Below are 17,483 nucleotides of genomic sequence, written 5' to 3' on the forward strand. Positions count from 1 at the left end.
AACCTGTTTTCTGATTTTTCCCCCCTGATTCTATGAAACTACAGGATGGGCTAGGTCAAGAGCAGAGTACTTCTGGGGGAGGCTGCTAAAAGACAAAGGGAAAAAGAATGGCCAGCTCTTTTAAAGAGATGCAGAACATCGTCCTCCTCCATCTCTCAAAATAATTTCTTTCCCAAGACTAGCTTCCCCATCCCTGCCCTTGAGTCATAATAATCTTTGGGACTTCTTTTGCCAAATCGTCTGAAGGGTAAAGGACTCTGTTAAAAGAGCTTGGCTTGCTTAGGCACCTGCAGAAAGGAGAGGGGAGGAGGGAGGAGGGCGAGGACGACGACGGTTGGAGAGCACTTGCGTGATCCCCACAGCGCCTGCGCAACTGCCCAAAAGCTTTCCTATTCTCGGTGGAACCGTTGGGGGCGGCCCGGAGCGGCCGCTCGCGAGCCGCGTGCGCGAGCGTTTCGGCCGCGCGTTCCCTGCTCCGTGCTCTCGGCGCGCGCCCTCCCGCACCCGGTCCTCCCCATTTGCCCCAAACGACCGGGCCCCATCGGGCAGTTCATTCTCCGTTCGCCTTTCTCTGGCCTCAGCTCTCGGCGGCGGCCACAGGATGAAGCAGCAAAGGCGGCGAAGGCGGCGGCTGTGAAAGGTTTGTGAGGAGGCTGCGGTAGGGAAGGCCCCTCTGAGACCCCCCCCGCCCCCGCCCCGGCTCGGCCCTTCCCCGCTCTCGGCCGGGCCCGGGCTCTTCCAGCGCCCCCAGCAGACCGCGTCGTCTTCTCCTCAGCCTCGCCCGCCTCGGGGCGCTCCGGCTCTGGCGACACGGGTTGCTAGGTAGGCCTCGGCGGCGGGGCGGGCGTGAGGAGCCGCGACCAGGGGCGGGGAGGCTCCCGGCTGCCCGACCAGCCTGAGGGGAGCCGGCAGCCCCCTGGCTCTTAGGCGCCCCCGTCTCTCCTGTCGTGCTGGGGCGGGGGCGAGTACATCACTCCCCTAGAGCTTCCCACTCCCCGATTCTGCCGAGCCACAGGGGGCCGGCCCTTGCCGCACGGCCCCCACCCCTCAAAAGATGTGCTTTTGCTTGGGATGCAGAAGGCAATGGTTTGTTCATTAATGGGAAAGTGTCAGGTAGAGAGAGCTACTCACGAGTCCTTTTTGTGTGTGTTTGTCTCACACAGCTCCTCCTCCCACCTTTATCCCTAATAGGTTTCCTTGTGTCTGTGCTTTTTACAAAGGAGATGATCCTTGCAAAAATGCACAGTTGATACAATGGGAATGCAAGGTTGCTTTACTGCAGAATTTCAGGATGCCGGTATTCAATACCGGGTTTGTGTTATTTTAGGTTTCTCCTCCCAGTCTTGATATTGTTTTTGTTTTCCTTTTTACCATTCTCAATTTTAAAAAAAATCGTTAGGTAATGGCAGTTTGGGAAAAAATTAAGGGTTTAACAGGGCCTATGGTACACTGGAATGGCATTATACCTGGTGTATTTGATTGGAACGTTAGAACTGATAGATTTTTTTTTTTTTAGAGTGGGAGTGCCTGATGCTGAATTTTATTTCTCTACCTCATTAAAATTATTTCTTTTTGTTTTTAGATGGTGGATGTGGATGTTTCTGCTGGTGGAGATAGCACCAGGAGAAAAATGGAGGCCCTGACAGACAGTGCAGTTGAAATTGTCTCTTCTGAGCTCTATGATTCAGCCAGGGCGAAAATAGCTGCTAATCTACAATGGATCTGTGCTAAAGCCTATGGAATAGGTATGATTATTTTCCAAAAGTTCCTTGCTTTTTTTTTTTTTGGCTACAGTATCTGATCATCTTGTCTTTTCAAGTCATATGAAATCTGATGTCCTACAATATCAATATCATCTTTATCTTTTCTCACATCATGTGAAATAAATACAATGAAGAAGAAACTTCTTATCAGCATCTTCCCTAGACAATCTTTTGTCAGTGCACTTAGAAACACAGCAAAATCTATTTACTTGAGCAAGTGTGGTCCTATAAAGGACCTATTAGTAATCTCTTGGCAGATTTGAGTCTTTATAGCCCCTGTTAATCTTAAAACACTATTCCTTGCCTAATGATTTTGACAGATGAGTTGTGAGTTATGCTTAAGTTTGGCAGTCTATTGTCCTGAAATTTGAAGAATGTGAAACTTGAGTTTTCTGAAGCATTAAATAATTATTTCAAAAATACCATTTCATATTCTTTTAGCTGATAAGGAACAAATTTATTTACTTTCTCCTGAAATACAGGAGGAAGTGAATATTCAGTATTTGGTGATATATACCACTTAGTAACTATATAGCATTGACAAGTCTTCTAATTAAAGGAACCTGTAAAGGGAAATAAACAACTTTTCTAAGGTGTGTCAAAACTTAGAAATAAAGCCTTTTGTTTAAAAATGAAGCCCATAGGGGGCAGCTGGGTAGCTCAGTGGATTGAGAGCCAGGCCTAGGGACGGGAGGTCCTAGGTTCAAATCTGGCCTCAGACACTTCCCAGCTGTGTGACCCTGGGCAAGTCACTTGACCCCCATTGCCTAGCCCTTACCACTCTTCTGCCTTGGAACCAATACACAGTATTGACTCCAAGATGGAAGGTAAGGGTTTTATTAAAAAAAAAATGAAGCCCATAATTCTCTAACTAGAGGTTATATCCTAAAATACTTCTTCATAATGACTAACTTTATTTGGGAAATGAGGCACTTTTATTATTCTCAGTCCATTTTGCTAAAACCCACTGTGCCCAATAGATCAGTACTGATTTTATGTTCTTAGAACTTGGCAAAACAAATTATTCTTAAATAAAATCTAATTACTGACCGGTATTGATGGAAGAAATTTATGCACTAGGATTTCCCCACACTAATGAAATCATAGGTCACCAACTCCTTCTCTATGTTTAATTTTACCAATTCCTTTCCCCAAACTTAACATTATTTAAGTTAATTTGTTGAAAAAGATTTCTGAACAAGCACAAATCAATGGACCTCCCCTTAATATATACAGAATTTTAAGACTCAATTTCTCCCATTAGTTTTTTTGGAAAATATTTTTGCTTTAGTAAAAGTATTTCCTTTTTAATACTAAGAATATGAGTGTGGCATTGCCTTTTTAAAAGAAAAGTGTAGTCTAGTTTTGAAAACTTGATGAACTGGCATTCTTTATGTGACTATTTCAGCAGTTGAAGTTGAGATCTTGTATAACAGCTACAGTTGTTATTAGTCATAAGGACAAACATGTTTTGTAAGTTGTAGGGATTAAATACATATATGTCTTATTTTGTTTCACATTGCCTTTATTATTTACTGTTTTAAAATACTGTTTGTTTTACAGCTACTGAAAGTGACTCAACTCATTAGATTAGAGATGGGGAAGAATGGTTTGTTTCCTTAACATATGCATCTTTATGGCCTAATATATTTGAATACCTAAGAACTCTGGAGATGTCATGCAAACTTACTTGTTTAAAAAACCTCTCCCACTAGTTTTTCACTAAATCCTTCCACAAAGTGAATTTGAAATTTAGTTTTCATTTAAACACTCAAAATAGGAACTGATTAGCTTTTCAGTAATGAATATTATGTACAATCATTTCTTTTATTACTTGGGTTAGTTTCTTTGATTTTGTTTTCATTATCAGATAACAATAAATTAATCTTTTTAATATTTAATAAGATATCCTTAAAGCAGATCTATTTAAAAATTCTCAAAAGGTAGACTTGCAATATGGTTATAAAGTGAAGAGATAGGATGTATGTAATAATTACTTAATAAATATTTTCTGAATGAATAAATGAAGGAAAATAGAAATTGGAGCCAGATTTGAAGGAGGATAGAAGCTGCCTTACAATCTTAGATTGAATTTCCATATTTCTTATAGTTTTAGAGTGATGTCATTTGGTAGTAACCTTACTTCTAGGAGTACACATGTTGTTGTTTTTTCATTGTTTCTTGCTTGTTCAGAGATAGATTTAAATTCAATAATGCTTGTATTTGGAAAAGGGAGTTAGTAAAATTTAAGTTTTTGAAAAAAGTTTTATAAATTAGGAGGAGGCTAATTTTAAAAATGCTAATATTTTAGTGCCCTGTGTAAATTGCATTATGTATTGGATATTTTACTGCACATCTTAGGATGTGAAATTACTTACTGTTGACAAACTTAGTTAAATTGTTTGAATGAATGATTAGAGGTAGTCTTTCATAGAATCTTAAAAAAATTTTTTTTTAATTAAAAGCCTTACCTTCCATCTTGGAGTCAATGTGTATTGGCTCCAAGGCAGAAGAGTGGTAAGGGCTAGGCAATGGGGGTCAAGTGACTTGCCCAGGGTCACACAGCTGGGAAGTGTCTGAGGCCAGATTTGAACCTAGGACCTCCCGTCCCTAGGCCTGGCTCTCAATCCACTGAGCTACCCAGCTACCCCCTTTCATAGAATCTTATAGATTTATTTTAAAAATGTTTTTTATAGTCTATGAAAATAGTTCTTACCAGCTTTAAAAAATTTCTACATAAAAAAACAACAATTTTCTGCATTGCTTAGATTTGGACCCTTGAATTGGCACCCTAAAATTAATTTGATCATTAAGATAAAAAAATCTTAGTCTCAGTCTTAATGTTATTTTGCAGTACTGCTTTATGTGAATATAACAAAGGTTACTTAAATACGTTGAATTAGAAAATTATTCAGTAGAAATATGAAATTAGACAGCTGTTTATTTGTTGTTTAGTTGAAAGTATATTGAAATTCTAGGGGAAGACTCATTTTAGGTTCTTTGTCTTTTTATCTCTTTTGCTTTCTCTCCTCTCTCTTTTTTAACCTCTTGTGTTGTCATCTTTCCTGTGTACCATTCTGCTAACCAGTGCATGTCATTTAGTAAGTAGTTAGGACTACAATGGAACTCTGCCATTTCTAATACTTTGGATTATCCTCTCTAGCATACGGTTTTGCAGAAACATTTCATTTAGTTTTTGGTCACTGTTAATGCCATAGTTAAGAGCAGTAGATCTTGTTGTACCTTTTCTTTTTTACTTTTGTGTTTTACCCTAATATTTTCACTATTTTTTCCTTTCAATAAATCTCTTTAAGTCTTTTTGACATTGGCTTTATGCTGTGAACCTAATAGGATGCTCCAGTCTTAGTGCACTTTATGTTTTACTAGCTTAAAATTGTATCAAGACTTTTGAGATAGTCATGTATTTAAGGATTACATTAGAGATGTTGAAAATTGTTCACTTAGGAATTGCTAAAACCTGTTAAACTAGAAAACATTGACATTTATAGGTAAAGGCAAAATAATAAATAAAATATAATTTATTCTAATACTTTTCTTTTATCTTCTGATTTAAACTCTTTGTACTACTTATTGTAATAGCCTTTTATTTTGTGAGTGTCTGGTCAAGCTGAATAGATAACCAAATTCCCACTTTTCAAATGCAAAAATTAGTATAGGATCTTAGTATTGAATCTAAACCATTTTCATTTTATACATGAGGAAACCTAATAAGGTTAAATAATTTGCCCAAGGTTATAAAACTTGACATTTGAATTGGCATTTCATCTTTATTAAGGTAATTTGAAAACAAACAAACAAAAACCATATTCTTTGGAATTCTTATATTGAATTTCAGGGTATCTCTACTAACCAAAGTTGGGAAGACCCAAGTTCAAATTGAGCATCAGACACTTACTAGCTGTGTGACTTTGGTCAAGTTACTTCTTTTTGCTTCAGTTTACTCATCTGTAAAATGGGGATAGTAGCACCTAATTCCTAGGGTTATTGTGAGGATCAAATAAGATAATATTTGTAAAGTGCTTAACAATATCTGAAATCTAACTATTTTATTATCTCATAAATTTTTTTCTTAATACTTTGATAATTATACTTCAGTATAATTGGTTTCCTTTATCATCCTATGGTTTTTATTTTATTCTTCAAAAAATATTCTGAGAAGGCATCCATTACCAAACTGCCAAAGTGGTCTGTGACACAAAAATGTTAGGTACCCCTCCCTTCCCTACCCCTCCCTCTCCCTATCTCTCTCACTCAATCACACTCACTCACTAGCTAAGAGGTCAATGTGCTAGTTAGGGGATCAGTAAGATATGAATAAAAAGTTTGCCATACAGCATAATTGGGGTTAGAGCTCAGAGGATGTGAATTACACAGATTCATGGAATTTGTGAGTTGGAAGGGACCTTAGCAACTATCTAACCAACACTTGAAAGAATCTTCAGTCTAGTGAACTAGGTCTGAACATAGAACTAGGGACTAGTATCACCAAGATAGGCAACTGCTTGTGATAAAAAAAGGTATACTTGTTTATAATACTTTTTAGAAAATCTTATTTTTAATGTAGAAAATTCCATCCATGACATATAGATTTATTTTGTGATGAAGCAAGAAGGATTCTCTTAAGAGCTTTTACTTTCTGTAATTCTAAGTTACATATATTATAGTATAAAATCTTAGGGGTTATAGTTTTCAAGCCCTGCCTGATCTCTTCTGACAGTTCTTTGACTTCCTCTTTCAAGGTTTTGTTGATTTAGAGTAGGAATTCAGAAGACAGATGCTTGGGGAGCCATTTGTAGTTGGTGATAGCATTTTGGAAGGTCTGGGGGCAAGAGAATTTTAGTGATTCAAAGTGACTGCTCATAGCCTATTCAAGTGAGGGAAAGAGTTAAGTGTAACCAGAAGGGTGTTTTAATGGACATGGGGGGTTTTGGAGATGATGTGAATGGCAGATATGTTTAGTGAATTCAGAGGAATTAGAATTGACTATTTTAGCAGGTTTAGCTGTGGAGGATAGTTTAAGTTCTTTGTTGTGGTTAGGGAAATAACTAACTTGGAACAAATTTTCTAAAGATTTGCTTGGGATTTAGAAGATGGCCTCTAATTTAGAAGCCAGACAAAGTTATTTCTGGAAAAAAAAAAAACCCTTCTGCATCTTCTAGATTAAATTTTCCTTTTTATTCCCCCCACCCCATATCAACAAAAGGGAAATAATATCTGATACAAGGACCTTATTTGAAAGTGTAAGCAGTGTCTTTTGCTGGTATTTACCTACCTCTGTGCCATGAAGAGGTAGGTATTTTTCATTATTTGTTCTTTGGGACCTTGTAGTGATTGTTAGGGCCATTGTAATAATTATTCTTTTGTTTCTGCTTCCTTCTGCATCAGTTCATACAAATCTTCATGTTTCTCTGTATTCCTCATATTCATTATCTTTTACTGTGTAGTATTCCACTAGATTGGTATACTGTATTTCTTTCAGTTGTTACTTAATTGGTGGTCACATACTTTGTAGTTATTTACAATTGCAAAGAGTTCCATAATGTCTTTGATTTTTCTTGGAACATATGTCCAATAGTGAATAGTTTCCAAAGATAAAGATAATTAAGTCACTTTTCTTGCATTGTTTCAAATTGGCATCCAGAATAGTTGGGCCCTGTTCACACCCAATACTATCAATACTATGTCTATCTTCTCAGAACCCTTTGTATATTGACTTTTTTGTGTTTTTTTTTTTTACTTTTACAGGCTGTGAGTGGAAACCTTAGAATCATGTTCATTTGCATTTCATTTCAATTAGGAATTTGAGACAGGTTTTCATATTGGTCATTTATAACTTATGATTATTCTTTTAACATCTATTCATAACTTTTGACTGCTAATTTACTGTGGAATGGGAGCCAGACTGATTATTCAGCTTCTAGGAAAAGAAAAGCAAAAGGAATAAACAAAGGAAATCTATTGCTTTAGTTAATTGGTTCCAATTGTAGATTGAGTTCCAAATTACAGATACTGACTATATTGAAGGTCTTTAAAGGATTCTTTGAAAAGATCCAAAAAAGGAAGCAGAGCTTACCTGACTGAGGCATTTCCTAAGTCATATATAGAATTGTGGGAGAAAGTTGCTTCACTTTTCTCCTGCTCCACGGTATCCATCTGGCTCCCGTATCTGGAAATGGTACTGGAGTAAGTGCATGTGCCACAGCTGAGAAAACCAAAATATCTTCATAAAGATGCTCAACTGCTATCTACATTGAGTGTTGATTTCTGTTTTCATTAGACTTTTAAAAAAAAGTTATATTAAAATGTGACTGAGCATTAGAAAAACAACATGGTTTTGCAGGTATGCTCTTAATCTACTTCTTGGATTAAGAGTTATGTTAAAAATATAAGGTGCTGTTAGGGCATGTGGCATCTGGAAATTTTTAGCGTTGAATGAGAGGATTAGAGAAAAATAGGCTGGATCAGTCAACAACACAAGCAGTTCCCAATTTACAAATGCCTATCTTACAAATAGCCCATATCTGCATGTGGCTGTTATTCTCCATTACCTCATAAATGCTCATTTTGTGGGAACTATTGTGAGAAAAATTGGTTGTTTTAGAAAATCTATAAGACTAGAAATAGAGGAAGGGTAGAAACTGTGAAAAACAACACTATTAGGGGAATTTATAGCATACAAACTGGAAAGGATTTTAGAGATAATCAGTTTAGCCCCTTCATGTTATTGATGAATTCTAACTGAGGTCCATGTAGAATAAGAAATTTGCTAAAGGTCATGTATAGCTAGCTTGAAGATGTAGTCTATTTCTTCTGCATGATGATGATATATTTGACACAGAATTTTTTATTTCTACTTCCCTTTGTTAGGCTCCCTGAAATAGTGCTAACTAGAGATTTATTTTACTTAATATGTATCATCTTAAAAAAATGGAAAAGTACTATTAAGCTAAATGAATATCAGTATACTATACTTTGGTGAGAATTAATTTAGTATTCTTTCCATTGCACCATGTTGTCTTGAGAGTGTGATATCTGATTCTGTGAGAGAGATTAGAAGACAACTAGATAAAGAATAACCTAGATCACTGAACTCCCAAATCATAATGTATGTGTATTATACATACAATAAAATATTTTAAATTTGTGGTTATTTTGAAAGAGTTTGGTCTGAATTATGTTCATAAGGCCTTTTGTAAGCAAATAGTTTTGAATTTTTAGGAGGACTATTGAATCTACCTTAAACTATTTTCCAAGTCTTTAGGAGAATAGTTAGAATTAATAGCATGAAATGATTTTTAATTACTGAAAGGCATGTAGTAAATATCTGATAATGTTAGACTGCTTGGAATAATTATGTTTTGAAAAAATTAAATTTATAATTTTAGACTTTAAATTTATACAGACTATATTTTCTTCTTTCTCGATGATAGAGAACATGCTGTTTTTTTGGGAAAAAAATGACTCCCTTCCCAAATGCAAAATCAAGCAAGTCTGGTCACCAAGGATTTATTAAGAGTTCTCTGTGTGCTATGCCAAGTACTGAGGACAGAAATAAAGGTAGAGAACATTACTCATGGAGCTTATATAGTCTAATGAGGAGAAAACATACCGACAACTATTTACTATACATATATGATAATGTGGAAAAAATCACAGTTGGAAGACTCTAATACTAAGGGATATTAGGAAAAGCTTAAAGGAAGCTGTAGAAGATAGGAGGCAGAGTTGAAGAGAGAATTCTAGGCATAGAGGAACAACCACTAAATGTAAAGTCCACAGATGAGGTGTCCTGTGTCAGGAACAACAACAAAGGAGGCCAGTGTCATTGGATTACAGAGTATGTGGAAGAGAGTAAAGTGAAAGAAGACTGGAAAGGTTAGAAGGGGTCAGAATATAGAGGTCTTTAAAAGCCAAAGAGAGAATTCTATATTTGATCCTGGAAGGGAGTTAATAGAGTTGATTGAATGTGTGTGACTTTATGTGACATAAGCCTTTGATTTAGGGTGACCATTTTTGACAGCTAAGTGGAAGAAGTAGTGAGAAGAATGTTGGAATAGTTTAGCCATGTGATAGTATGAGGCCTATACCAGAGTAGTGGCAGGGTCAAAGGTGAGAATGGTAAGAGATCTTGTGAAGGTAAAATAGATAAGACCTGGTACTTGATTTATTATGAGAAGAGTGAAGAATTGAAGATGACATGTAGGTTTCAATCCTAGATGACTTGTAGGGTAGGGAGGGTATAATTTACAGTAATAGGTAAATTTGGAACAAATGACAGCTTGAGAAGGAACATGATAAATTCACAAGTTTTGTTTTGTATCTGTAGAGTTTGAGATGTCTAGTAGATAGATAAGTGAGATGGGAGATTAGGAATGGACAAATAGATCTGAGATTCATAAGCATAGAGATAACAATTGAATCCATGAGAGCTGATAAGAAGACCAACCAAAATTTGATAGAGGGAGAAGAGATAAGGGCCTAAGAGCTTTAGGTGATGCCCATAGTTAGCCTACATGACCTGGCTAAAAATCCAAGGAAGGAGGTAGACAAAAAGTAGTCAAACAGGTAAGTGGAGAACCAGGAGAGAATGGTATCAAAATCTAGAGAAAAGAGAGAGTATCAAGGAGAAGAAAGTGATTGATATGTCAAAAGCTGCAGAGAGATCAAAAGGTTGGGATTGATAATTTTGGAGAGAGAATAATTTCAGTTTAATGATGACATCAAAAGTCAGCCTTAAAAGATTTCAAAAAAAGAGTAAGAGGAAAAGAAGTGAGGCCACTGATTGTAGATGGACTTTTCAAGGAGTTTAGTCACAAAAGGGAGGAGGGAGAGGGAAGGATACCTAGCTGGGACGAATGGATGAAATAAGTTTTTTTAAGGGATGGAATGAGATCACTTGGATACAAAGAGGGATTTGCCTGAGCAAGAAAGACCAACTCTTTCATGTGAAATAGGGTAAAGGAGGAGATAGTTGCAGAAGGCATCTGAGTGATGTGAGATGAGGAACAGAGTAGAAGAGGGAGCTCTTTTTGAATGGCCTCAATTTTTTTCAGTGAATTTTCCAAGTTCTCAGCTGAGAGAGCTGTACTAGGCTGAGGCATGGGAGATTTGAGGAGGTTTTGAAAAGTTCCTGTGGTGAGTAGAAAAGTAAATCAATAAGGTGTAAAAGTCTTGCCTTACTGCAACAAGGGTCTAGTTTAGAATATGTAACATAGTTTTTTGGTGGACATAGCCAGCAGGGTTTGGTTATTTTTCTCCAGCTGCATTTAGCAGCACATGGGCCCCAGGTAGGATGGGGAGGGAATAAGCATTTATTTATTAAGTACTTACTCTATACTAAGTACTGTGCTAGCACTTTACAAATATTGTCCCATTTGATCCTCACAGATCTTGTGAGGTAAGACTGATGCAGACAGGTCAATGTAAAATGACTTTAGGGTCAAACATCTAATGAGTGTCTGATGTTGAATTTGGACTTGCTTCTTGAATAATGTTCCAACACTTCCATCTACTGTGTCACCTAATTGTGCATGGTAGGAGCAATCCAAGACTGAAGCTTGGTAGGGCAAGATTTTTTTAAAACTCTTACCTAAGAATTGATACTAAGTATCAATTTCAAGGTAGAAGAGTGGTAAGGGCTAGGCAAAATTGGGATTAAATAATTTGTCCAGGGTCACACAGGAAGTATATGAGGCTACATTTGAATCTAGGTGCTCCCAGTATAGGCCTGACTTGCTATCTAGTTGTCCCAAAGCAAGATTTTGATACTGAGACAAGGTACTCGAGAGAAGGGTATATGTTAGAATCAGATTAGTTTACCCAAAGTGTAAAATGGAGATGGTGAGAGAGTGTAGTTATGCAATGTGGGTGGTTTGGAAAAGAACTGAGAATTGGAAGATTTGGAGTTCTTGGTGAAGACAACAGGATTAGAATTTTCAAGGCAGAGAGATATGTGTAGTGACAAAAAATTATGATCAGATAAAGGAATTACTGAGTTTGTGAACTTGGAAGTAGAATACTTGTGAATTATGGCAAAATGAAGGGTATGACCATCCATCCGTCTCGGTTTAGCTGAGGTGAGATGGAGATATATAGTAGGCTGTGGGAATTGAATTACTTGAAGTTAGAGTGTTTGAAGGAGAATTTATATGTATGTAGGTCAGGAATTGGGGAAGAAGAGAGAGACTCTGAGATCATTAAAGAAGGAGGGGGAGTGTTTTACATCTCAGTAGATAATGGCTACCAGAATCTTGATTGGGTGGTAAACAGATTTGAATGAACCTCAAAAGAGGAAAGGGGTTACTGAGTCTTGGTGGTAGAGGGAGAATCTGGAAGTGGCAATGGGGAGAGCAAGAAATATTTTAACACCTTTATCAGGATTAATGATTCAGGGGAGATAGTGAAAGAACTTTCAATGCTGGAAAGGATGGCCAGGTAGTTTTGCCATTAGAATGAAGCCAGGTCTCGGTGAGCTCAAGAACATGAAAGAACTGAAAAAGGAAGTGTTTTTTTTAGGGGGGGGGTGAGGTATGGAGGTTAACATTGGAGCAGGCGTTCCAGAGAGCATAGTTGAAGGGGAATGGCATAGATAGTTTTGGAGTAGGAGGTTTGAGGTGTTGGGTTAAAGTTGATAGTAAGAAGGGTGCTGGCAATGGGGAGATAGCGAACAGTGACAGTTGAGGGTTCAGACTTACTAGGATTGGGGAAGAGTATGACAAGCATGGGAGGAGTGTGTTAATCATTGGGAAATGAATTCAGGCATGTTATTATCACTAGAGCTTTGTATTGGGTGGAGATGGAAAGGGGATGGAAATGTAGGCTGTCAGGCTGCAGTATTGTGGATAGCTGGAAAGGGGTAGGGAGGTATAGGTGTAGATGAGGCAGCTGATAATCATAATTGAGCAAAGTACGTCTGCACCTCTGCTGTATCCAAAAGTGTATCTCTCATTCTCAGCTACTTGAGGCCATCATCCCTCTGTCAAGTATCTGTAGTATGTTTCATCATCAGTCCTCTGGAGTTGTGATTGGTCATTGCATTGAACAAAAATTTTTGTCATAGTTGTTATTTTTCATAGTATTGCAGTATTTTCCTTGTATATATTGTTCTCCTGGTCCCAGGAAGACCTGAGTTCTATGCAAGTGACAACCTATGCTTTAGTTTTCTTATCTGTAAAAGTGATAGCACCTATCTCACAATGTTGTTAGAAGGATTAAATGTGTGGTACAAAGTGGGTTCTTAAAAAGTTTCTTTTTCCTTCATTACTTCCTTTCTTCCTAGGTACCATAATTTTTCCATTGCTACAACAAAAGTTGCTATAAACATTTTTCTGCATAAGAGTCTTTTTCCTCTTTTTTTTTTTTAAACCTTTACCTTCCGTCTTAGAGTCAATACTGTGTATTGGCTCCAAGGCAGAAGAGTGGTAAGGGCTAGGCAATGGGGGTCAAGTGACTTGCCCAGGGTCACACAGCTAGGAAGTGTCTGAGGCCAGATTTGAACCTAGGACCTCCTGTCTCTGGGCCTGACTCTCAATCCACTGAGCTACCCAGCTGCCCCCTTTTTTCCTCTTTTTTAAAAAAATTTTTTTTTGGAGCTTGCTAGTGTGATATTGCTGAATCAAAGAATATCTACAATTTAGTGCCATTTTGGGTATAATTCCAAATTCTTTTTTCAGAATGGCTGGACCAGTTCACATATTGAGATACTTCATCTATTGATTTTTGTTTCCTTTTTGGTTTTGCTAATACCTTTTTTTCTTAGTGTTATTGCTAACATTACTAGAATGGAGAAAACCAGGCACCTTTACTTTACTTTTGTATTTCCTGGGAAAGCTTCTAGTGCTTTGCTCATTGCGAATACTAGCTTGGGATTTTAGATACGTACTTTTTATTATTTAAAAAGTTTCTATTGTAGTTTGAATAGTTTTTTAAAGGCTTTTTCTTTATATATCAAAAATAATTATTTGGGATGTTTTTCTTTTTAATAAATTTATGTTAATTATTTTCCTATTAGATCATTCCATATATACCTGCTGTAAATTCAGCATCATATTGAATATTTTTTAACCATATTGCTGATGTTTCAAGATTTTATTTAAAATTTTTTCAGATTTATCACTTGTTTAGGTATAGGATTTGGGGTGTTGGTTTTAAAAAACTATAATATTATAAAAATGAATAATATGGAAATAGGTATTGAGTGATGATACATGTGTAACCCAATGGAATTGCTTGTCAGCTCCAGGAGGTGGTGGGGAAGAAGAAAAGGAGAGAACATGAATCATATAACCTTAGAAAAATACTTTAAAATAAATAAATTTTAAAAAATTTCAATCGCTATTTATTAGATATTTTTAATTGATACTTAGAATACTTTCTAGGTTTTGGGGAACAATTTTAGTAGTATAGGTTTTAACCGATCTCTACACATTTAATACAATTCACTTGTAGTCTCTTTACAATTAGTTTAATGTCTTTTTTTAAATTTGAATTGTTAACACTTATGTTATGATTATTTGGCTATTTTATTTTTCGTAGATATTTTTCCATTTATTTTGAAATCTTAGTTTTGCTGACATTTGTGTATAGTAAATTCTGATGATTAAACTTTTTTCTTTGATGTGATCATATCCTTTCTACTATGGTATAGGGGTGAAAGATGAAATGACTGAGGAAACAAAAGTTTCTATCTTCCAAGTATATAGATTATTAAGCAATGCATGGCAATTACCCAGCAAACATGGAACAAACCTCTTCAGCTTAAGACTGGACCCCAAATACAGTAGGAGACAGAATTTTATACACTAAAAACATCAAATAGGACCACTTAATTAAAAGAAAACAATATAACATTAGTGAACCTGATTTCTAATAGGAGGAAAGATTAGGGACTTTTCTGAGTTGGATGGGAGAGAGTAAAAGGTACAGTTCCTTCACTGTAAGTAAGAAAGACACAAAAGGTGTCTTAATGTTCCCAAGTGTCTGTATACAATCAAAGGAAAATGGAAGCAATAACTAATTGATCAATATGGGTCCAATTTTCAGATAAAACACGTGGTTTGCTTGAGATGTACTAATTGTGAGAAAACTCCATGCTTCAGTCTTTGTGTCTGACTGAGTTTCAGATTTGTATAACCTAGGTTCTTAGTTAAGGATCTCTAAGCAGCCAGGGAAAGGTGGTCTAGTTTCCTAGCTACACAGTTTATACAATGAAATAAGTTTTTCTCTCAATATACACAATTGAAACATCTCACCAGACAGAAGTTGGACTAAACTCATAAATGACTACAAAGGGAACTGAGCTAGCTCCAGCATTGAGTCACAAGATGGAGTCAATATGGTTCACTTGGTTGCTATGATTAACCACTTGCTGCCCTAATATTCTCAATTCCTTTACTGAAATTATCATAATAAAAATGATTTTTCCTTCTTTCTCATAAAGTTAGTGAAGGGTTGGTTTAATGATTTTAGTCTTTTCAAAGAACCAGTTTTTAGTGTTATTTAGCAATTCTTTAGTCTTTTTTGCTTTTCAGTTTATTTTTTTATTTTTTGAGTTTATTTTTCAGTGGAGGTTTTTTGATTCCCTCCTTTTTTGCCCAGTATTTTATTCGTTGTTTTGAGAACTTTTTCTGCTAAATTTTTCCTTCTTTTTTATTTTATTTTTTTATTTTACTGCTGTTTTATTTACTTCAGGACAGGCCCAACTTTTTCTCTCTTATTATTATTGCTCATTTTCTGTTTGAGGTGGCTTTCTATCACTTTTTGGGTCTTTCCCTATTCAGTGCTTTTGATTGAATCCTTTCTAGACTACTGGGGCTGGTATCCTCCAGTGATCTCTTCATAATGGAATTTGCATTGGCTAGATGAAATCCTTGTATGCTATATCTGCTATTTGCATGCTGCCCTCCTCTCCCTCCCTCACCCACTGGCCCTGGTTGCCCACCATTTTTTCCATTTTTCTTAAACCCTTATGTCCTGTTTTGGAATTGATAGTAAATGTTGGTTCCAAGGCAGAAGAGTGGTAAAGCTAGGCTTTTGAGGTTAAATGACTTGCCTAAGGTCACATAGCTAGGAAATATCTATGGCTAGATTTGAACCCATGGTGATGAATGCTTAGGACAAGAACAAAAAGATTTTTTTTTATTATGTTGGAGTCAAGAGAAGGATCCAAGTATAGATGACGATTGCTACTTGGAGGTGGGATGGTGAAAACAGGCAGTGGTAAGAAGATGGAACTGCTAAACTTTAACTTGCTGTTTTCTGTTCCAAGAATTGTCTTTGAACTGAGAGCAGAACAAAAGTAGTTAGGGAATGGAAACTAAAGATAAGTGAAGAGACTGAATCTGACTTCTTTTAGTTAGTTGTTACCAGGCCTGAACAGATAAAAAATAATGAATAAATGAAATTTTAAATGTTGACCATTGACATCTGTGATTTAGAGAATGTGAGATTCCATGGACTAGGTGAGTGCTCTCATTTTTGGAAAAAGGGAAGAGTATGAATTCTGCAAACTGTTGGACCAATGAGCTTAACATATTTTTGGCAGAATTTTTGAGTACATAATTTTCAAGTTTTATTGATTGTGAAATGTTAATGAAATTATGAATATGATAGACAAAACATTTATTAAGTATTTATGTCAGACACTATGATTAGCATTGAGGATACTAATGCAAATAAGCAAACCATAGTCTTTGCCCTCAGAGTTTATGTTCTAATAGGGGAAGACAACACAGGAGGGGGGAAGCTGGAAGAAAGTGGGGTACATATATGTAGCTCATTCCTCTATAGTATCTGAGTTAGCATTTATATTTAGAATACCAAGAAGAGAAAACCACAATCAATTCCATAATGCAGTTTGATTTTTCACTTGAGAAAATTATCTAAAACCATTTTCTTAGAACTCCTCAAATTCCCGGGAAGATTTATGCCCATATCATTTGGCTAACAAACTGTGGTCATCCTCCAAATCATCTGAGATTTGTTTCTCTTCCTAATTACAACTTCAAAGTTATTTGTTATTTAAGATAATGTTATTTGATAAACAAAGATAAATGTAATTTGGGTTCAAATGGGTCATAGTACCTGGTATAGACAAAGCCTTTCTACATCACCCTTCTTGGCAAATCTTGAATAAAGTGGTAAATATTCTAGGCCTATACTCTCATCTCCTTGAAACAGTTACTATTCTCAAAGATCCCATGAGGAAGATCTGAAAGTTGAGGTATTTGATGGCACCTAAAGATCATCATCCTAAGGAACATTTCTAATACAAGTTTGACATGAAACTTTTTGTATAAAAGAAAAAAAGAGAAAAAAATCTTTTTGTTTCTATACTTCATGATAAGCAGAACTGCCACAGCATCACTTCACTAAGGCAACTAGGTAAACAATGGAGATAGAGCGCTGAATCTGATTGGAGTCATGAAAACCTGATTCCAAATATGGTGTAAGACCCTAGTTGCATAATGCTAGGCAAGTCACTTAACCTCTGCTTAGGTTTCTTCAGCTGTATAAATGGATAAGGTTTTTAGGATCATGGGGTTAATATTTGTAAAGTGTAGCTTAGTGGTAGAACATATGCTCTGTGTGTTTGAGGCACTGGTTTCAGTCACAGGCCTCTTTTTGCCAGACATCTAAAGTGGCACAGTGACTAGAGTGCCAGGATGGAGTCAGGAAGATTCATTTTCTTAAGTTCAAAAC

General features: G+C 36.4%; 1 protein-coding gene across 4 annotated transcripts in view; it reads left to right on the forward strand.

The window, feature by feature from the left end:
- The first annotated feature begins 371 nt into the window (after nt 1–371).
- Nucleotides 372–17,483, forward strand: part of CAMSAP1 (calmodulin regulated spectrin associated protein 1) — a 69,109-nt gene continuing 51,997 nt past the window's right edge. For 2 of the 4 annotated variants that reach the window (XM_007475331.3, XM_007475333.3), the window contains exons 1-2: nt 372–640; nt 1,583–1,745. In XM_007475331.3, coding sequence (XP_007475393.1) covers nt 1,583–1,745 — 163 coding nt within the window. In that variant the 5' untranslated portion in view covers nt 372–640. The remainder of the gene's footprint in view (nt 641–1,582; nt 1,746–17,483) is intronic. The other 2 variants (XM_001373497.5, XM_056812709.1) reach the window with 2 other exon arrangements.

Source organism: Monodelphis domestica, chromosome 1 (genome assembly GCF_027887165.1).
Source record: "Monodelphis domestica isolate mMonDom1 chromosome 1, mMonDom1.pri, whole genome shotgun sequence".
In the NCBI taxonomy this organism is placed as follows: Eukaryota; Metazoa; Chordata; class Mammalia; order Didelphimorphia; family Didelphidae; genus Monodelphis; species Monodelphis domestica.